The sequence below is a fragment of the Mirounga leonina genome, unplaced genomic scaffold (assembly GCF_011800145.1).
Source record: "Mirounga leonina isolate KUSES-001 unplaced genomic scaffold, KU_Mleo_1.0 Mir_170, whole genome shotgun sequence".
Lineage (NCBI taxonomy): Eukaryota > Metazoa > Chordata > Mammalia > Carnivora > Phocidae > Mirounga > Mirounga leonina.
Genome location: NW_023270433.1, coordinates 33,736,574 through 33,757,325, shown reverse-complemented (window position 1 = coordinate 33,757,325; position 20,752 = coordinate 33,736,574). Strand labels below are relative to the sequence as shown.

The window sequence follows — 20,752 nt, the reverse complement described above, 5'->3', positions numbered from 1 at the left end:
TCTCTGCTTCTGGTGTCACATTTCCTCCTCTCAACTCATTCTCCTGCTTCCCTCTAAGGATCCTTAGGATTACACTGGGCCCACCTGGATAATCCACGATAATCTCCCCATTTCAAGATTCTTGACGAACACATCTGCAATGTCTCTTTTACCACGTAAGAGCACATGTTCACAGGCTCCAAGGATTAGGAAATGGATGTATTTGGAGAACCATTATTCTACATATCCCACTCGATACCTGAGGTTCTGTGTTCCAGCCGCAACCTGCTTTGTAGGCCAATTTACTCAACCCCCTGGGCATCTCGTGACAGACACATTTGTTACCATCTTTCCAGGACACACCCTGAATTTCACTGCCGCTGGGCCCAGAATACCATCTCCCCGGCCACAAAATCCTACTTACCCTTTAGGCACAACTCCATGTCAGCTCCCCCCATGCCCTTCCCTGACTCGCTCAGCTGGAATCGTGGCTGGCTCCTTTGGCACTTACACGAAGGCCTATTGAGAAGCACTCGTTTTTTGTTTTGTTTTTTTTTTTTAAGATTTATTTATTTATTTTAGAGAGCGAGAATGAGAGAGAGAGTACATGAGAGGGGGTGGGGCTAGAGGGAGAAGTAGGCTCCTCGCCGAGCAGGGAGCCCGATGCGGGACTCGATCCAGGGACTCCAGGATCATGACCTGAGCCGAAGGCAGTCGCTTAACCAACTGAGCCACCCAGGTGCCCGAGAAGCACTCGTTTTGGTGAGTCTTCACTCAGGGTTATTTGTGTGTCTGTCTCCAGCATGAGACTGTAAATTCTATGGAGCAGAGACTGTTCTTACACACTTTTTATATCACTGTCCCCTTACATAGAGAGTAAACACTCAAATGTGTGTTAAAGGAAAAACACACATACAAACACATACTCTTCAATAATGCAAAAGATGGAAAAAGAGCTCTGGGACCACAAACTGTTTTCAGTAAGCTGCCTGTAACAGTGAAAAATAGATGCCTAACAGTAATAGGACTGGTTCAAAAAATAATGGAATATCAAAACAACAGAATGTTCTGAAACTTTCCAAAACTGACAAAAGCCATGAAACAACACGGAAGAGTGCATATGGAATAATCAAGGGGAAAAAACACTTCAGAATATATTTGCTGCACATCTCTGCCAGTTATTTTCCCGAAGCAAGACCTAACAACTCGTGTCAGATGTGTTCTCAAGCCACAGTGGACTGTCAGCTAAGCCCTGAATCAGGTGCTCTGCTGCCTGTGCTCATGTGGTTTCCTTTAGTAGGAATGTCCACTCCCCATCTCCGTGACAGCCCACTTCCTACCCATATTTCAGAGTCCAACTCTCACGCCCCCTTGAAAATTAGGTCTTCGCACATCCCCTTAATAAATGATTCCCTTGATGGCGTCTGTCAGTCTGCTGTGTATGAGAGCTGGGATGGCAGCTCCCAGTGCCCGCAGTGCCCCTGCTCCTCGCATCTACAGCTCGCTCCGCTGATCGGTCACGGCATGCTTTTGTGCTGAGGCCAGATCTTAACAGAGCATCCTAGGTAGCCACTTTCAACTGAACAGACCTGTCGGGTGAGTTGAAACCTTTATGCCATCTCTATCTTAGAGTTATTTCTGGTCACACATGTCCTCCATGCTAGAGTAAGCTCCGGCGGGGGGGGGTGCCCCTCTTTACCACCCTTATCAGAGGCGCTCACTAATGGCTGCTGAGAAGAATGGCTACACCGTGAACTGGAAGGGAATGCAAACAAAAGTGCTTGTGTTACTACGGTGGGATCAGGGTGGAGTCTGGTCTTTGCTTGTTTTGCTATACAGTTGTGTTAGTAAACAAAAATGTTTTCAAATGGAGGAAAGCCAGGAAGTAGGAAAGAGAGAGATCACAGAGGTTCAAAGGGACCACGGGTGAGGATGGTCTGAGTACAGCATACATACCTCACGACTGGATTTCCATGGTACAGGATATAAATGCCAGCCTCCTTATTTGAAAAGATTTGATTGTTCCGGATGATGCCTTTCCCATTGCCAAGGACGACAATGCCAGAACGAAGGCCATGGTGGATCTGGTTACACTGCAAGGGAACATGAGACAGCACAGAAGACAGATCAGACCAGCCAGCAAGAAGCAGAGTGCTCAACTGCCGTCCCACAGCAGGGCCAGGGTGAACACAGTGGAGAAAACAACGCCACTGAAGACCCTTAGCTAGCATAAGACAAAATGAATGGACCACGCTGCTGCCCCGCCACACACATGCAGAGCTGTAAGGGAGAATCCAGAGAGAGGAGCCTTCGCCACCCAGCCTCTTGCCTCCACCTGCAAAGTACGCCACTGAAAACTGCTGAGCCTCCAGAGCTCCCCCCACCCCCCATTCATCTGGCCAGGCCACACCATCCTGGAGCCAGGGAGCCCACCTCTCCGGGAAGGGCAGCCCCCACTATATGACAATGTTGGCCACGTGCAGTCCCAAGCGGGCACCTTCAAGGAAGGGGGAGAGCCATCTGGCTCCTATTCCTCACTTCCCATTCAGGGAGGGCCTGTGGAAAGGTGTGGCTCTGGGGAACCTGGTGGTTCCATGGGGCACGAGAGCACAGAGGGTGTGCACGCTACAAAGACCCTTAGATTTATTTCGAGTATCTCTTTGTACGAATGGGGAAGCAGGCCCAGGGTCACACAGTGTGGGGCAGAGCCAGATCTGAAGCTTAGTTTCCTGGTTACCTGCTTTTGCACAGTGACAACATTTTTAGATCATAATAAATGATAATAAAATTCTTTCACTCTGTTAATTTACAGCCTAAATACATTCCTGTACTTAAGCCAGGAAGTTAGCGGTTTCTCTTCCAAAACGATTTAACAAAAACAAAGTTCTAGCTTGCTTGAAAATGTGCCACACTGTAAGCTTTCCTATTCTTACTCACTTTCCAGATTTTCTCCTGAAGGATTTGGCAGACTCAACCGGGCAACCACTGCCTAACAGAAATCGCTCACAGGTTGAAAAGCTCGGCGAGAGAAGCGTAAGCAGTGGCATTTCCATCCCCCACACCCTTTCGGGAAGCCAGGGCAGAAACATGACGCCCCCTCCTCCTCCCCCTGCCAAACTGGCCTGTCCCCTCTGCCCTGGGAAGGCAAACTCCTCTCATCTCTCTGGCAACAGTGGCGATAACTTCCTCAGCCAAGGCTGTGCGTCAGATGCCAGCTGCCTGGCAGAGACACAGTGAGGGGAGGGGTTGAAAGAGGACACTGGTCAGGCATGTCTTTTTAAACAGAGTTAGGGACTGCCCTCCATCTGCATTTTGCGAGGGCAGTCTAATATAATGGGTCAAGAACATCAACCCTGAGTCAGACTGCCTGTCAGCTCTGTCATGAGTTGTATGATTTGGGGCAACATCCTTAGTCTCTTTGTGCCTCAGTATCCTCATCTGTAAAATGGGGATAAACAATAATTCTACCACACAGGGCTGTGAAAAGATTAAACCATAAATAAGTAAATATATACAAAGTGCTCAGAACAGTATGTGGCATACAATAAGCACTATGTATAAGGGTGGATATTACTTTTTCAAGTCCGTAAGAAGTCTGACACATCTCCTACTTCCTAGGAAATGTGTCTCTCAGGGAAGCCCAGAGTAGGAAAAGGGGCTGTTCTCTCATATCACTGGTCCCATATTCTACCATCTTAAGTGGCTTTCTCATTGGTGTAAAATCAAACTCACATGACTTCACAATATCCATGAAACAATCTTCAGAACTCAATATCCTAAATGTCCTTTTTATTGTGAAGAATGATCTAACTTGGTGCTTTATTTTTGATCCAGGTGTCTTGTAGGGCAGATATAGCTTTATTTTTATCAAACTCAAAACCAACCAGAGCCTATCAGGGCTGAGGAAGTGCTCTGTGAAATTTCCCTGTCTATCCAGTCCTATTTCTTACTGACAAGGAGACTGGAGGGAGGTGATCTATTCAAAGCCACTCCCAATACATGAAGAAAGAGGGAGGCACAGAGTCATAAGGACACACAGAGAAAAGGGAAGGAACCACTTGCAAGCAGGAAGCAATACAAATTCAAGGTAATGGGGCGTCTGGGTGGCTCAGTCAGTTAAGTGTCTGCCTTTGGCTCAGGTCATGATCCCTGCCGGAGTCCCGGCATCTCGAGCCCCGCATCCAGCTCCCTGTTCAGTGGGGAGTCTTCTTCTCCCTCTGACCCTCCCCCTTCTTGTGCTTGCTCTCAAAGTCTTTAAAAATAAACAAACTCAAGATGGCAACATTTACTTAAATAATCTCAGAAAAGGCTTGAGAACCAAGAGCCACCTAAAAGAGCATGAAGACAGAAGTACCAGAATGAGTGGGTTGGACTTTTTCCGGATGTCTACGCCGGCCTCCGCATTGTGGTAAATGTTGTTGCCAGCGATCAAGCCTCCGCCCTCCAAGCGAAGAAAGATGCCTGACGCTCTGCAACGGTGAATGTCATTCCTGAGCATGACAATCTAGGCAGAAAAGAGAAAGCCATTTGTTTTCTTGTCACGGGTTTTTTATAAAACCACTTGGGGAACACTTGAGTCCTTTTCTTACCATCTGCTCCCTCCATGCTATTCCGCCCACAGGCAAGGGCCGCCTCTTCCCACCTTGTGTACTCCCAGGAGCGGAGCAAGCTCTGAGCCCTGCTTGGCTTTGCCCCGCAGGCTCCTTACCAACCGCAGTGGTTTTTTTTTTTTAATAAAACCCGGACTGAAGCTTGGCCCCGTGCCCCGTAGTCACAAATTGCGAGCAGAATAACTGGATGATGGGATGGAAGGGACCCTCAGAGAAGATGGGATTTGGTGGTCTTCAAACTCTATGTGGACTGGGGTCACATGAAGATCTCCCCAGGTTCCAAGCTACAATGAATGGAATCAAATTCCCACATGTGCCTTTGCTAAAATTCACCTGCCTGAGAAAGCACCTGAGAATAACCTCCTACCTTCTCTTTTACATTGTAAGACAAAGTCCTATTCTTGTCCATTCTGAATCTTTCTTGGGTGTATGGTCCAGGGGTGGAAAAACCCCTGGTACTCCAAACTACGGGACAATTAGAAGTATTGGTACAAGGAAGCCTCCTTTAAACAAGGTACCACAACCCAGCACACAGCTTATTTAAGGGGATGTATTGCCACTCACATTTTTCCCCCTATTTAATAAGCATATTAAAAATTCAGAATATATTTGTATTATTTTAAGCAACTTTGTATTAATAGTAAAATATATTACATTAGGATAAACGATATATTACTAAAATAAAAGCCTGGGAGTGGTAAAGTAGAACAGAAGTACATATTCAAGGAGAAGTCTTCCGTTTAGGATAGAGAAAGTTGATAAGAGCATTCATTGCTCCCACACCTAGAAGAACAGAATCAGATAATATGCAACAACACACACTTTCTTGAATGCATCAGAGAGCTGAGGTGGCAGGACAAGCAAGGAGCCTGAAATCCAAGGACAACAGGCACCTCCCAGGAGATGAGATGTGAGCCCGTGCCTGCCTGTGCAGATGCAGGTGCCCCATGAACTGGTAAGAACCCAGCTACAAGTTTTAGCGAACTGTTAAAGGCCAAGTGTGAACTAGCGTTGAGGGTGCGGAAACTCTGGGAGTAGGTGTTTCTGCTCCCTTTTCCACACGCCTCGCTAGGTGCTCCTGGGGAAAGACTGGGGACCGGACAAGAGACTGGGGACAGCCTCCCTCATGGCACAGGCATGGGGGAAAGGCAGTGCAGCCACTGTGGGAAAAGCACTGAGCCCCTCTCGGAGTTTTCTCCCCAGCGTTCCTGCTGAACAAGCCTGAAGCAGCTGGGAGAAGGGCAGCAAGCCCTGTCACTCTCAAGGAAGTGAAAGAAAAAACCCCACCTCGGGCTCCGATCATTAGAGTCCCCCTCATGCTGGGGGTGAGGCAGGACCTACTTCCAAGCCCACAGACACAGCACCTACCTAAGACTAAGGACAAACGTACACGAGAAACCCTACCACCAGCCAGAGCCACAAGTGAAAGCAGTCTACTGCTGGGAGGACAGGGAGCAGAGCAAAGCCTACTGGCAAACCAGCAGAAGGTAAAGAACATGAAGCCTATGGTAGGCGGAGGATAATAACAAAACCCAAACCAGCTCAATCCTCACTAGACTGACCCAAAACCTGGTCCTCTAAAGGTCTGGCAAAAGAAGAGGTATGCCCATCTCCACACATAAATGCAACTGACCTCAGTCTCTATACAAGGTACACAAAACAGCAAGATAAACACCAGTCTTCTTTGTGGAGCCCGAAGCAACTGGGCTCTTTCTGTCAGCCTTACTCCCCTGGGGATGTTCTAGAAGGCAGGGAGGGGTGGCTGCCCTCCGGCCACCGGATCAAGGCTTTGCTCATGGGCATGGGACCAGCTCAGCAGTCCTGGCACCCCCGCCCACAGCTCCCTGCTTGTATGAATGCCACTCAGCACATAGTACCTGATGCTGGATACTCAGGAGATTCATGGATTTTTTTTTTAAGTCAAAAATCCTGAATATCAGTTTCTTAGGTTCCTTGCTAGAGACTCACTAGGAATTTATAGGCTGCACAATTCCTGCCAGAAGCCCCTGGAGGCAATTGTTTAAAAGGGCTACAAGTAAGGTTGTGTAACTTTTCACATAACTTTTCCTTTTCGATGACTCCCAGCTACCACCTGCTTCCAAGTCTGCCTGGCAGGGCACATCTCTCCCCAAAGCTCCAGACCCAGGTAACCAGACAGCATCTCTGATAGATGTTGGAAATGCCCCAAACTCAGCATCTGTCTCCACACTCTAACCTCCCATGTTCCTGCTGATGCCTCTGCCGCTCAGGCCAGAAGCCTCAGCCTCATGCCTTTGACTGCTCCCTCCTAAAGCCCTCCCTTCTACCTTTCCAGAATGCTCTGTCCCCTCCTCTCCATCTCTGGACCACAGTTTTCCACTGCCCCTCACTGGTCTTGCCTCCAGCCTTGCTCCCCTCCATTCCATTCCCCAGAAAGCTTTCCAAATACAGATCTGACCACAGTTCTCCTCTGCTTAAAATCTGTCTGTGAGTTTCCCTTGCCTTCACAGCAAACTCCAATCTCTGTGGCAAGCCTTCCGTGCCTCAGCTAGCTGACTCCTGCGGACTCCCTGGTCCCCTGTCGCAGCCATCAGCTCATGCTCTGGCTGCTTGAGTCATTGGTGACTCCCTAAATGTACGGCGTCCTTTCTCACATCTGGCCTTCAAGCACACCTCCGTGTCTCACAGCTTCCCGTTGCCAGCTCCTACATAGCTCAGCCCAGGCACTGCTCCTCCAGGGACCCTCTCCCTGAGGCTGGGCGCCTACGCCACCCACAGCACCTCCCACGCCGGACTGTAATAGCGCTTCTAAAAAATCAACAACAACAACAATCTGTTGAGCACTTGCTCTGTGCCAGACATATTGCTAAGAACTTTATATATACGACCTGAGCTAGTCTTTACCACACGTGGGAGGCAGACAGTATTGTTAGTCCAAAGGACAATAGCTATTAGGGGGCAGAGGCAGAATTCGACTCAGAAGCCACACTCGTAATAACTATGCAAGAGGGAAGACCCTCCTGGGGGCTCAGACCAGATCCTTTCATCGTGGTACCTGAGAGCACAACTATCACCCATCCTTTTGATCTGACCATCATCTTTTATTCTCTACATAGTAGTCTGATGTTCTTTCAGGGTAACACCACCCTTTAAAATCCTCTTTGGAAGTGGGCTGGACAAAGTGCAATCAGATGTGATTGCTGTTAACCATTCTAGCAGCCTGCAGAGATCTGTGAGTCTCACACGTGACACGTGTACGATGCCCTGCAGCTTACTAGGTGCTCTGCCAATTTTACGGCACTGGAGCCTCACAAACCCCAGTGAGAGAGGCAAGGCAGGGATGCTTATTTCCATTCTACAGAAGAGGACAGTAACGCTCGTGGTGAGTCAGTGGAGAGGTAAGACTCAAACCCAGGAGCTAGGCCATGCTTTCTTCCAAAAGGCTGTGCCTTTCCTTTCAGAAGCCTTTCGTGTGCTCAGCAGTTTGGAGGATCTGTGGACTGTCCCGCAGCGCCCCAAGAGACCGCAGGGTCAGGACGGCATCAGTGGCAGGACGCACTGCTCTTAGCCTAAAGTCCCAGTGTCTCTCAAAGGGGCTTTCCAGGCCCAGGGCAAGGTGGCTTCTGCTCACCTCCCCTGCCTCATTTTCAACCACTCCTCCATCCTCAGCACACTGTTACAATCAGCCTCACACCCAGGCCCCAGCATAGAATGTTCCGGCTGCCTGGAATGCCCTCACTCTGCACCCTTTCAACCACACGCACACCACTTTCCTTGGCTGTCCTCTACTCATCCTACACAGCTTAGACACCTCTTCTGGGAAGTCTTCTCCAGTTTGGATCAAAGCCAGTGATCATGTGTCCCTCAATTTCCTCTCATCCAGGCTAAAGAGCCCTTGTTCCTTCTACTAGGACTTGGGGACATATTTGAGAAACAGCATGACATAGTGAAAGGAGTTGGAAGACCTGGGTTCTAGTCCCAGTTCTGCCATTAACTTGCTGTGTGACCCCGAGTGAGTCGCATTTCCCCTCTGGGTCTGTTTCCTCTTCTGTAAAATGGGAAGAATGGTTTCTGCTCTGACGACGGACATAAGGCAAGGGTGTGTTATAAGCTGAAAAAAAGATGATTTAAAAAAAATGCAAAACAGCCTCACCAAAGCCTTCCTGTGTATAGCCACAGGAACCTTCTCTCATTAATCAAAATCATGTTCCTAGTGACCCAGTGAGGCCTCACAGGTCTGTAGAGTAAACCTTATGATGGTACCTTGCTATTATGTATACACCGCACCGCGTAAGTCAGGTTCCGGAAGATGTTTCCTTCCATCTTGGCTCGGCCATAGGAGCAAACAAAGACACCTCCCTTCCCGTCCCGGAAGAGGCACTTGCGGATGAGGCAGCCCTGCACAGAGCTGGCCAGTGCCATGGCCTCCTTGTCCTTCTGCAGCTCCTGCTGCAGTGAGTTCAGCACTAGGCAACTGGGCAGCTGAATGGATGCTCCTGGAAGTGGTGGGCCGAGAAAGGAGCCCCCCAGGACAGGGCGTGGGCCCTGCACTTGGTAGGACAGTCTGTATGTGAGCTGGTCCTCATCCTCATCCTCACCACTAGGACTCAGGCCTCCATCGCTGCTGTCTGGAGTCTGGGCCACCCTTTCCCCATCACTGCCCACCTCTGCCTCCTGTGAGCCAGCCTTGGAGCCTGGCTTTGGGGAGGTAGAAGCTGGGCTGGTAGGGCTTTGGCTGCCCTCGATGACAATGTCACAGGTCCTTGGGCTCCAGGCCTGGTCCCTGCTCTCCAGGTCTAGGGACATTAAAGAGTCAGAGTCCTCTGTGGGGAGTATGCTGGGTGAAGACTTGATAAGCCCTAGTAGATACTTGTAGGCCCAGTTCTTGTCTGCAGATGGGTGGCCCTCAACAGTCACAGAGTTGTTTTCACTGCCCACAAATTCACAGTTTTCCAGGACACACAAGGGCACATTGTGCAGGAAAACATGGGTGTTTTTGAAGGTACAAAACTTCACTTGGCAGGTGCCTGGGCCATGGACCTGGATGTGCCCATTCTCAAAGTTGCAGTTGTCAAACTGAACATGACCCGATGTTGTCTGAGGAATAGAAAAGAGAAAATGGTAAAACAGGGATAAGAATTGTTTTGCCAGTCAGTACTCTAACTGCTCTTTAAGGAGGGTGGAGCCTGGAGAGGCCATTTGTCCTGCTGATCCTGTTCTCCTCCTTCCTAAGGACATGTGTCAGCCCCCACACAGGGGGATGGGGACAGGAAGCTGCTCTGCATCAGAGGAAGGATAATTTGGAGTTGCTGCCTTTCCCTCCTTCCAATCCCAAAGGGACTGGAAATGGATAAAGGCAGAAAAGTTCACACTCTGCAACAGGGCCCTTCCTAAAGACCTCAAATCTCAAGTAAATTCTCCCAGTACTCAATTAGTGTCTAGTGAGAATATAAACTCTGAGGGGTGAAGATGGGGAAGAGGGAAGAAGCTGAAGCTCAGAGGGATGTTGGGTGAGATGGAGTCAACATGGTAACACAGGAGGTGAACCAGCAGGGTGAGCATCACTCTAGGGATGATCAGGAATGACCGGGAGAGCTTTGGACTTTCATAAACCAAGAATTGGCTGGGATTTGAGCACAACTTTACTGTGACCCCTGAAGGGCAAGGGAGTCCCAGCTCGGTGTCTTGGTTACATGAAGAAAGCGTGAGATCATGAGGTGTCTCACTAGGTCTCACCCCTTGAGCACATCCTCACTTCACCATCCTCTCTCAGCCCTGCAACACTCCACAGAACACCAGCTTGGCATCTGAACTCAGGACAGAGCCAGGCAGAAGCCTGAGAACTGACAGAAGACAGACCAGGAGGAGCTGAACCCTGCCTGGGCTGGGCTGGGCTGGGCAGGCAGTTGCGGAGGCCCAGCCACAGTTCTGGGAAAGAGTCCAGCCTGTGTGGCAACCGGTACATGTGTGTGTGGGGGGGGGGGGGGAGGGGCACAGCAAAGGACAGCAGGCTGTGTCCCTAAAGAGGGGGACAAGGTAAGCTGTCATGGCCCGGCAGTACTGAGCAGGAGTTAAGATGGGCTCTGGAGTCTGACCGCATAGGAATAACTCCCAGCTCTGCCTCTTTCAAGTGTGTTATTTTGGATAGGACTTCATCTCTCTGAGGCTTTGTATGCAATAGGGGGCCTGCCAGCCAACAAAGCACAAGGTAGAGAGCCAGGTACAAAGCTGGCACCCACTGAAAATTAGCTACCATTACCTGGGGCCAGGGACACAAAGAGCAGAGACTCCTCTGGGGTGGGGAAGTGCTGAATCCCACGCACCACTCACCTGAGCCCCTTAGCTCCCAGGCCTGGCTGAGAAGCACAGCTACTCTATATTCCTGAAAAAGAACTGTTTCTGGATTTCACGCTAAATTCCATCAGATGGATTTGAACCAGAAAATGAGGGAGGGTTTCATGATCCCACTGAGTAATCCAGACATATCCAGCCCTGAACAGTTTTTACATTCTCTAGCAGTGAGCACCCTGGAGAGCCTGGCCCAGAACTTACTCGCCTTAACCCCTATAAGCTCTTCCTTATGGCTAACTTAATTTTTTCTTGCAGCAATTTAAGTCTATTTTCTCTTACTGGGTCCTCTCTGTAGATGAACACCAGCTATCTGGAGATGCAGAGCCATTGCTGGGGTTCTCCTCAGAAGTCACTTCCCATATTCTTCCCTCATCCCCATGAAATAAATAATAGAGAAATTTGGGATTTGGTGGTTTCATCAGATATGTTAATTACTGATGCAGAAATGACAGTTACATGTTTTTCTTTCTTGGTGGCAATACATATCTTTTGAAAAGCACTATATAACGGAATGTGTAACATGCAACTGTGATCTGGAAATCATACTATAGAAATACATGATTATGAGATTCAAACAATGAAAAGATGAAAATCACATCATTAATGTCACACAGTTTTTAAATGGAAATAACAAATGTTCACCAATAAGAATTTGTTTAAATTTCATATGATCCCATAATAATATGGGGCGTTTGAGGTAATGTCAAGGACATGTAATATCAGGAGAACATAATACAGGCTTTGTGAAATCAGACCATAGCCTTCATAGTATAATAAAATTCATAACCGCTGTGAAATCACCCTGGTCTTTGCATTTTAAAGGCAAGGTCATCCTAGCCCCTTGTCCTGTTTTCACTTAAAAGACGATCATGGACGGAGCACTAATATATGCCAGGCCCAACTCCCGAGCATCTGAGGCTGCACTTCCAAGGGAGAAGGAGAGGCCGAAATGAACATATTACTCTAAGAGTAAATGTTGTATGAAACGTGAAGGGTCTTGAATCAAACTCTTCTGGGTCTGCAGACCAGCACAGGAGTTGTACATCAGTCCTCCTGAAACATTCTAGGCCTAAAAAACAGGCTTTTAAGTTTCCAAGGAATCCAGCACAATGTAATTTCAAAGGTACTTAGAATTTGAGTTCTGACCTCACTAATTAATCACCTGAGAAAGTTACTTAGCATCTCTGAGCATTAGTGCCCCTGATCGGCAAAATGGGGATACCATGTCTACTGTCTACCACAACTATTTGTTGTGGGGATCAAATGAAGTCACAGATGGATAGTCACCTAGATTATGAATATAGGCTTTGGATCCTCGCTCTGTTCCTTACTAAGTCTGAGACCTAGGTATGTCACTTAATCTTGCTGAGCCTCAGTTTGCTCATCTATAAAACCAGATGGCACGACCCCTCTTACTAATGGCTGGAAAGCATACACCAGCCACATAGTAAGTGTACTGTAAATGACTGGTTGTATGATGATCATTACAAACCCGAGAGACAACGTGTTGTGATTGGTAGTCACAGTGGCAATATAATTATTACTGACTAGGTCTGAAATCCAGATATTATAATGTTTCTAGGCAATGTAAAGCTGTATAGACTCTTCTGCCGGGAGCTACCAACATGTCAATACATTCTTTGCTTTGAATACAGCCTGTGCTCTGTGTTCCTAGAAGGTTAAGTGTTGGGCTGGTATTTCCTGGCCCTCTCCCCAGTCACCCTTGGTAAAAGCCTGACCTTCCCTGACCCTCCTCCACAGGGTGGGGCTAACATGCTAAAGGTCATTGGTCCTGCATAGTGTCCCCTGACTTTGGCTGTCTCTGGGCATGAAGCGTTCTCTGCTTCCTGTCACTGTGAGGTATACTCCCGGACCTGGATTTTCCACCTAGCTATTCCACTTGTGGTGCCAGTTCATCCAGTGTGGAAGGAAAGAAGTACAAAGCAGTTTGGGTCTTGAGTCCCCAGCTTATTTTTTAATACAGTTTTGCCAGGAATAAAGCAGAATGTTGATCATTACTGATCCCTTGCCCATTTCTCATCTGCTGCAGAACTCAGGAGTGTGTTATAGGAACAGTGACAAAACCCTCAATTCCAACAAAAAAGGGGTTGCAAACCCACTGAGAAGAGGCCCAAGTCGTCTGACCAGAGAGGCCACCCATCTGGATGTGGGCACCCACCTTAAACATGAAGGGTGAGAACCAGGCCGGCATGAAGACAAGGTTGCACAGGCGTGTAGTGGAGCAGTGCTGATCGATGCTGGCGAGTAAGGCCACCTCACCCAACTTCCCGTGGCCTACGATCTCCACGGGCACCTTCAGGATGATTTCACCCTGCTCTTCATACACACCTGGAAATAGCACAATTCGGTCATACAGGCTTGCCATGGCCAAGGCGCTGCCCAGGCTGTCAAACTCATGACCTGGCCCAACACTCAGGGTACGGCGTTCCCTCCTCCGGCGAAATAGAGAAAAGCAGACAGAGGACTCCAAGTCCAGGGCATTCTTGGTCCACGTCTTGGAGGCAAGGTAATGCTGCTTGAAGGCCTCCCGCCAAGACTCAGGCTCCACATCAGGCTGGTTGGGCCAGTTGGGGTGGCGGCATTCGGTGCATCCCAGACACAGCTGTCGCCAGCGAGTGCTGTCGAGACTGAGGATCAGTTCATACCAGGCCCTGCAAACCAGGCTGCAGCGGCCCAGGTCGGGCAGGTGCAGGTAGGCTAAGATCATGCGCCACAGCTCCAAGGGGAGGCCGCCAGCCTCCATGGTCACCTGGGAGACAGACACAAAACAAAAGAGGTTTTTGCTGACCCTGCTTACAGCTCCCCCTTCTTGAAATATTCCCTGCCTTCTCCTGACCCCAAGGGTGTGAAAGTGAACAAGGCCCAGCCAATCATAGGACTCCATCTCCTCAACTGGAATTCTCTGGGATTTTTCTGCCTGGAGTCAGCAGGGAAGACTCTTTTCTCTTGGTCAGACACTATGCGGATATGACCTGCGAACTGCTGTCAGCCATGTTCCCCACTTGTGGAGAAAACCTTGTGGTACCAGAGCCAAGCAGAAATGAGGAAATGAAAGATGAAAAGTGAAAAAGATAAAGAAAAAAAGTGATCACATGTGTATGAGTCCTGGTGGTACTGATTCCAGATTCCTGAAAGCTGCCCTGGAATCTTCGGTTCTTTCTTCAGTTCCATGAGGTACCTAATGACCTTCTAATAAATACCCTTTTTTGCTTAAGCTGGTTTGACTTAGGTTTCTATGACTTGTCACTAAGATTTTGGACTAATGGAACCCCCCTTTGGCTGTTACAGTCCTAGAGCTCTGGATTCCCTCGACTCCCAGGGAAGGGACCTCTAGTTCTTCACACTAAGAGGAATAAGAACTGAGGCAATGAGTGTCCATCTGTCTGCCTTTCCTGTTACCAGACCAAATAATTACCACTGTTTTCCCATGTAAGGCAGCCTCAGGAAACACTGATGCTGGATCAGAGGCTGTGGGTTTTGGTCCTGGCTCTGCTACTGGTTACTGATGCAACCCTACTGTCCTACTAAGCACCTACCCTACTGGCTGCCCAGCCATCTGCCCCCTTGCTCTCTGCGCCCCCCCCCCCCCCAAAATTTACCCCACATACTCAGAGATGCAGGGCTCCCTGGTAGCCATGCCTGTAGAATGATACTACTCCAGACCCTTGGCAGCTGGACTCTGGATGGCTCCAATTGGGTCACTGAGATCTCCAGGGGAATAGGAGTTGCAATTCTAGAATTGGTTGAATTCTTTCCTGAATGGAAGAGAATGAATGGCTTCTTTCCTGATATAAACTCAGAAAAAGTTGCTAGTGACCATTTTCTCTGCAAGGGGGTGGGGGTGGGGTGGGGCAGAAGAAGTTAGTCTACATTGAGAGAAGAATGAATCAGGAGACAGAAACAGAGAAAAGGGCAGAAACCAGGGGCATCCCAGTTTCTCTATAGCACTCCAGGTCATGGCTCCAGCCTATGCTCAAAACTCAGCTTTATCTTTGCCTTTTGAACTCCATCAGCTAGCTCTGTACTCTTGTGATAAATTCTTTTTGCTCAAGTTGGCTTCACTGAATTTCTGTTATTTATACCTAGTTAAAGTCCTCTCATTTATGAGTGTCCATTTCCCCACCTAAAACACAAGGGGACTGCATTAGATGACCCAGAGCAACTTCCAAGTCTGAAAACCTGTAAAGTCTCTGGACAACTAGAAACTAAAATTGGAAATAGGGCAGACTTCACAACAGACTGTAATCAAGTTGTTAACCTCTTCAAGGCCTTGGTTTTCCTCTCCATTTTATGAGCATGATGATCATACCTGTCAGCTATACAGGCCCAGGAAGGCTATAGAAGCACAAATGTGTGACTATGACTACAAGAATTCTGAGCTTCATCGTAACAGGTCTTGCTTTAACTCTATAGATTAGTATTAGGACCTGGGTATATAGGTTCTTCTATAACAATCACCTAGTAAGACTTTACTAAGTCCTTGACAGCACTGAAGAAAAGCTAGGTTCTGGACTGGCAAGCATCACAGAACAAAGGTTGGGCTCCTGGTAGCTGTGACTTCCCCACACGAACACTGCTTTATTCACAGTGGTTTCCATGATACCCATGTCTCCTGTTCTTCACCTCCTTCTTTAGCCATACCTTTTCAGGCTTTTTAAGAGAAAACTGTTTTTCTACTCCTTCTCTATTCTAAGAAGGTAAGTATAGCTAGGTGATCACATCCATTCCCTTGGCTTCAACTGTAAAAATCTGAATCTCCAATAGTCTCTCTCAGGCCTTCCATACAGATACCCGATTGCCTGTTGAGCATTTCTACTTGGGATGTTCCACAGATACTAAAAACTCAGCATTATATCCAAAACTGAACCTCAACTTGCACTTCAAGCCATTACAAAATAACTGGAACTAGAATCCCCCTCCTGCCATGGAAAACTATAAAGGTGGACTGAAAATATGCTTTCAGGAATTGAACTGCACAGGACGGTAATCTTTGAGAGAAGGGAAACATAGCAGGGGAGGATGTGACTGCTCTAGCTTTCATCCGGGGGTACCTTCTCATTGTGGGGTAGGGAGATGGCACTCAAGCAGAGTGGTAGTCTCGATGAGCAGGCAGATCTGAGTTCTGTGATGCTCAAGTGGCTGGAATCTGTGAGGCAGGGTGGGGTGGGTGGGCACTTTCTCGGCTCAAAGCTGGACTGCACATGCACAGGGCATGCCTTCATTGGACTTAGCAGAGACCGCCTGTTATGGGGTAAATGGTGATACTAGAGATCACGCAGAGCTGGGAGATAATGGTAGTCCAGCCCAGAATAGGAAGTGTTCACATTGAGACTCAGAAAGGATATGCCACAGGAACAGATTCAAATTATAAGAATAAAAGCAAGCCTGATAGAATCAAAGGGTTCTGCCAGTAACTTAATTGTCTGTTAGAATACTATTTATCACTTAAAAAAAAAAAAAAAAGACAACATAATGTAGATTCTCTCAATATGCCAGCCACAAGACAGTGTGGTATGGGTATAAGGAAAATAGAGTCTAGAAACATACCAATTTGACAAAATATCAATGCAATTCAATGAATAAACAAAAACCTTTTCACCAAATGGTGCTGGAAAAACTTAGCATTCATATGAAAAAATGAACTTCTGACATATACCATGTACAAAAATTTAAGATTGATTTTAGACCTCAATACAAAAACCAAATCTATAAAGCTTCTAGGAGAAAACATAAGGGACGCCTGGGTGGCTCAGTTGGTTAAGTGTCCAACTCTTGGTTTCGGCTTGCGTCATGATCTGGGGGTTGTGGGATCAAGTCCCACGTCGGGCTCTGTGCTCAGCAGGGAGTCTGCTTGAGATTCTCCCTTTCCCTCTGCCCCTTCCCCTCCCCAGGGAGACACACACACGCTCTCTCTCTCTAAAATAAATAAATCTTAATAAAAAAAGAAAAAAAAGAGAAAATCTAAGAAAATATGCAACCTCAGGATAGGCAAAGATTTCTGAGAACACAAAAGGCACTAATCATAAAAGATGAAAATAACTGGTCTCTCAAAATTAAAATTTTCTGCTCATCAAAAGACATCATTTAGAAAATTACAAGACAAGTGAAAGAATGGGAGTAAATATTTGCAATGCACATACAGGACAAAGGGCTTATATCCAGAATATATCAAGAAATCCATAATAAAAATAATAAAATCCAAACAAAATTTTAAAAATCCAACAAAAAATAGGCAAAGGTTTGAACAGACACCTCACAAAAGAAAAACAGCCAATAAGTTCAAGAGAGGTTCCACATCATTAGTATTCATTACTTGTTTTGTATTAAAACCATAATGAGATAGATGTGTGTGTGTGTTAAACTCACTACAATGGTGAAACGAAAAACAATGAAAGCATCAAAGCATTGAGATGTGAAGCTACCAGAACTCTCATACGTTGCTGGTAGGAGCATAAAATACTACACTCACCTTAGAAAACTGTCTGGTGGTTTCTTCTGTAATTAAACAAACACACCTATTCTATGACCCAGGAATTCCACTCCTAGACATTTACCCAAGATAAATGAAAATGTACATCTACACAAAGATTTATATGAGAATGTTTACAGAAGCCTTATTCTTAATAGTAAAACAAAAAACTGGAAACAACCCAAATGTCCATCACCAGAAGAGTAGATAAACAAATTGTGTATTCATGCAATGCAATACCGTTCAGCAGTAAAAGGGGATGAACTGCTAATATATACAATAGACAGGTGAGCCACAGAAATATGTTAGGCAAAAGAAACTAGTCACAAAAGACCACATATTGTATGATTCCATATAGGTGAAGTTCAAAAACAGACAAAATAATCTCTGGTGATAAAAATCAGAACAGCGCTTGAAGGGGTTGCATGGAAACTTCAGGAGTGGAGGAAGCGTTTACATCTTCACTGCTGTGTTAGTCACATGCGTGCACACATCTGAAAAAAATCACTGAATTGCATGCTTCTGTTCTGTGCATTTTATTGTATGTAAACTTTATCTCAATTTACAAAATAGTATAGATTATCATCTCTCCAGGCCTGCTCTACATGTCCCAGTTAATGGCACCAACATCTTCCACCTTGCCACCTCAGTCAGTAACTAGGGAAACCTCCTTGATTTCTCTCTCGCTCTCTCCCAGATATTTTCTCAAGTCGTGTGTTTCCACCTCCTTAAGCACTCTCAAATTAGTCCTTTCCTCTCTCCTCTCTCTGTCACAGAGCTGTTTCTGGCCTCACCATCTTTAGTTTGGATTACCACAGTAGATTCTCAACTGGTCTCCCTGGAACCAGTCCTGCCTCCTCCATCCAATCCACTTCACATACAGCCATCAAGGGAAGCTTTCTAAAATGTAAATGTGGGCATGCCACTTGTCAGCTTAGAATTCCTCAATGGCTCCCCATGGCTTCCAGGATAAAACCTAGTACAGATGACAGCTCATGAGCTGGTCTATTTCTCTAGCTTCATCACTGATGTTCATCCCAACTACCCTCACTCTCCCAACAGCACCTTGCTCAGAGGCCCTTTCTTCATCCTCTCCTCAGACATCAAGTGCCTCTTCTGGCCTCTCATAGCTACCTGAGAATAGTTCTATCACAGCCTTTTTAAAGAGCAAATGTGTAGTGATTTGTTTTATAAGGCAAACATCCTGCTAACCACTACCAAAATCAGAAAACAATTTTGCCAGCTACTCTAGAAGCCTCCCCATGTGCCCCATTCCAATCCTCCCCACAAAGGTGAACATATTCCTGATTCTGTAGTAATCACTTCTTTAGGTCTTTGTGGTTTTATCACTTAAGTATGCATCCTTAGATTCTAGAGTTTTACTTTTGTCCTCAGGTTTTTAGCTTGATATGTGTTTGGTTCTCATTCCACCCACAGGTCCCCTTCCACCCCTTTCTTTTTTTACAAGTTGCCTGTTGAAGAATCTCAACCATCTGACCAGTTTCTCTGTCTGGCTTTTGCTGACTACATGCTTTCTCATGGGAGAGTTCAACTTGTTGCCCTGTTGTATTTTCTTCACATTGGCAGCTGGATCCAGAGGCTTGATCAGACTCAGGTGCAATCCCTTTAGCAAGGCTACAAGTGGTATTGTATGTTTTTATCAGCAAATGTCTACAAGTCTGGCTGTCTCTTTTTTGTTGTAAGTTTCCACTAATGCTCAATGCCTAAATCCATTAATTCCCTGGAGGTAACAAAATGGTGATAATTCTAACTATATCATTTGGTTGATTTCTTTGTTGAAGTAATTATATTAGGAGATGCTTCTCTTCACTGCACACTTAGGAAAGGCCTCTTTCATTTCCCAGGTTTCAAGACAATGAATTGGTTCTGTTATTCTTTGAAGGTAACCAATCTGTGTGTGTTTAAACTATTATGATGAATTCATGGATTTAAACCTATTTTACAGGTTTCAAGTCTTTGAAACTGCTATTCATACTGAAGCTCAAATTGAGACATCTTTGGCCTCAATTTGGTTCCTCGGTCATTTTGACACAACCTCAGTAATCTTTGATAGCTTCTTTGCCATGTGGTATGTCAAAATGTTCCTAGCTCAGTTTTTACATTTCCTGCCCAGACATGGTATTAGACATTTGTCTAAGAAAGAAAAATTTTTAAAGATTTCATTTATTTATTTTTCAGAGAGAGAGAAAAACTGTGCACGCACACAAGCAGGGAGAGTGGCAGGCAGAGGAAAAAGCAGGCTCCCCACTGAGCAAGGAGCCCAATGTGGGACTCGATCCCGGGACCCTGGGATCATGACCTGAGCCAAAGGCAGATGCTTAACTGACTGAGCCACCCAGGCATCCCTCTAAGAAATATTTTTAATTGAATTTTTATTGAGGTAATTGTTCATATGCAGTTATAAGAAATAATACAGAGAAATCTCTTGTATACTTTGTCAGTTTCCCCCAGTGGTAACATTTTGCAAAACTATAATCACAACCAGCAGAGTGACATTGATAAAATCTACCACCCTATTTGAATTTCTCCAGTTTTACTTGGACTCATTTTTGTGTCTGTATTACGTTCTATACAATTTTATCACCTGTGTAGGTTTGGGTATCCACTACCACAGTCAAGACATTGAAAAGGGGGCGCCTGGGTGGTTCAGTCGTTAAGCATCTGCCTTCAGCTCAGATCATGATCCCAGGGTCCTGGGATCGAGCCCCCATTGGGCTCCCTGCTCAGCGGGGAGCCTGCTTCTCCCTCTCCCACTCCTCCCACTTGTGTTCCCTCTCTCGCTGTGTCTCTGTCAAATAAATAAAATCTTAAAAAAAAAAAAAAACCTGAAAAGTTCTGACAGCACAAGATCCCTCATGTTACTCTTTTATATCCACACCTACCATCCTGATGCTTCTTCCCTGTTCTTAATCCCTGACAACCATTAATCTGTCTTCCATTTCTAAAACAGTGTCACTTCAAAGATGTCATATAAATGGAATCATATAGTATATAATCTCTTGGGATTGGCTTTTTTTTCACTCAGCATAATTCCTTGGAGATTCATTCAAGTTGTGTGCATCACTAATTCTTTCCTTTATAATGCTGAGGAGCATTCCATGGTATGGATATGCTGCAGTGTGCATCTGCAGAATCCTGACAAAAGCATTCACACGTGTAATTCCAACCTGTATCAAAAATAGAATATTCCCTCATGACTTTTCTGTCAATTCCTACCCAAATTCCAAGGGGCAACCACTGTTGTGACTTTTCCACCATAGATTACTTTTGTCTATTCTAGAATTTCATATAAATGGAAACATGCAGTGTGTATTCTTTTGTG

General features: G+C 46.3%; 1 protein-coding gene across 3 annotated transcripts in view; it reads right to left on the bottom strand.

Annotated features, from left to right (window-relative positions):
* The window catches only part of FBXO10 (F-box protein 10), a 51,078-nt gene that overhangs the window by 11,146 nt on the left and 19,180 nt on the right, over nucleotides 1–20,752 (bottom strand). For all 3 annotated transcript variants that reach the window (XM_035016288.1, XM_035016289.1, XM_035016287.1), the window contains 4 exons: nucleotides 13,099–13,689; nucleotides 8,832–9,665; nucleotides 4,334–4,483; nucleotides 1,936–2,072 (listed from right to left, as the gene is read on the bottom strand). In XM_035016288.1, the coding sequence (XP_034872179.1) occupies nucleotides 1,936–2,072; nucleotides 4,334–4,483; nucleotides 8,832–9,665; nucleotides 13,099–13,689 (1,712 nt within the window). The remainder of the gene's footprint in view (nucleotides 1–1,935; nucleotides 2,073–4,333; nucleotides 4,484–8,831; nucleotides 9,666–13,098; nucleotides 13,690–20,752) is intronic.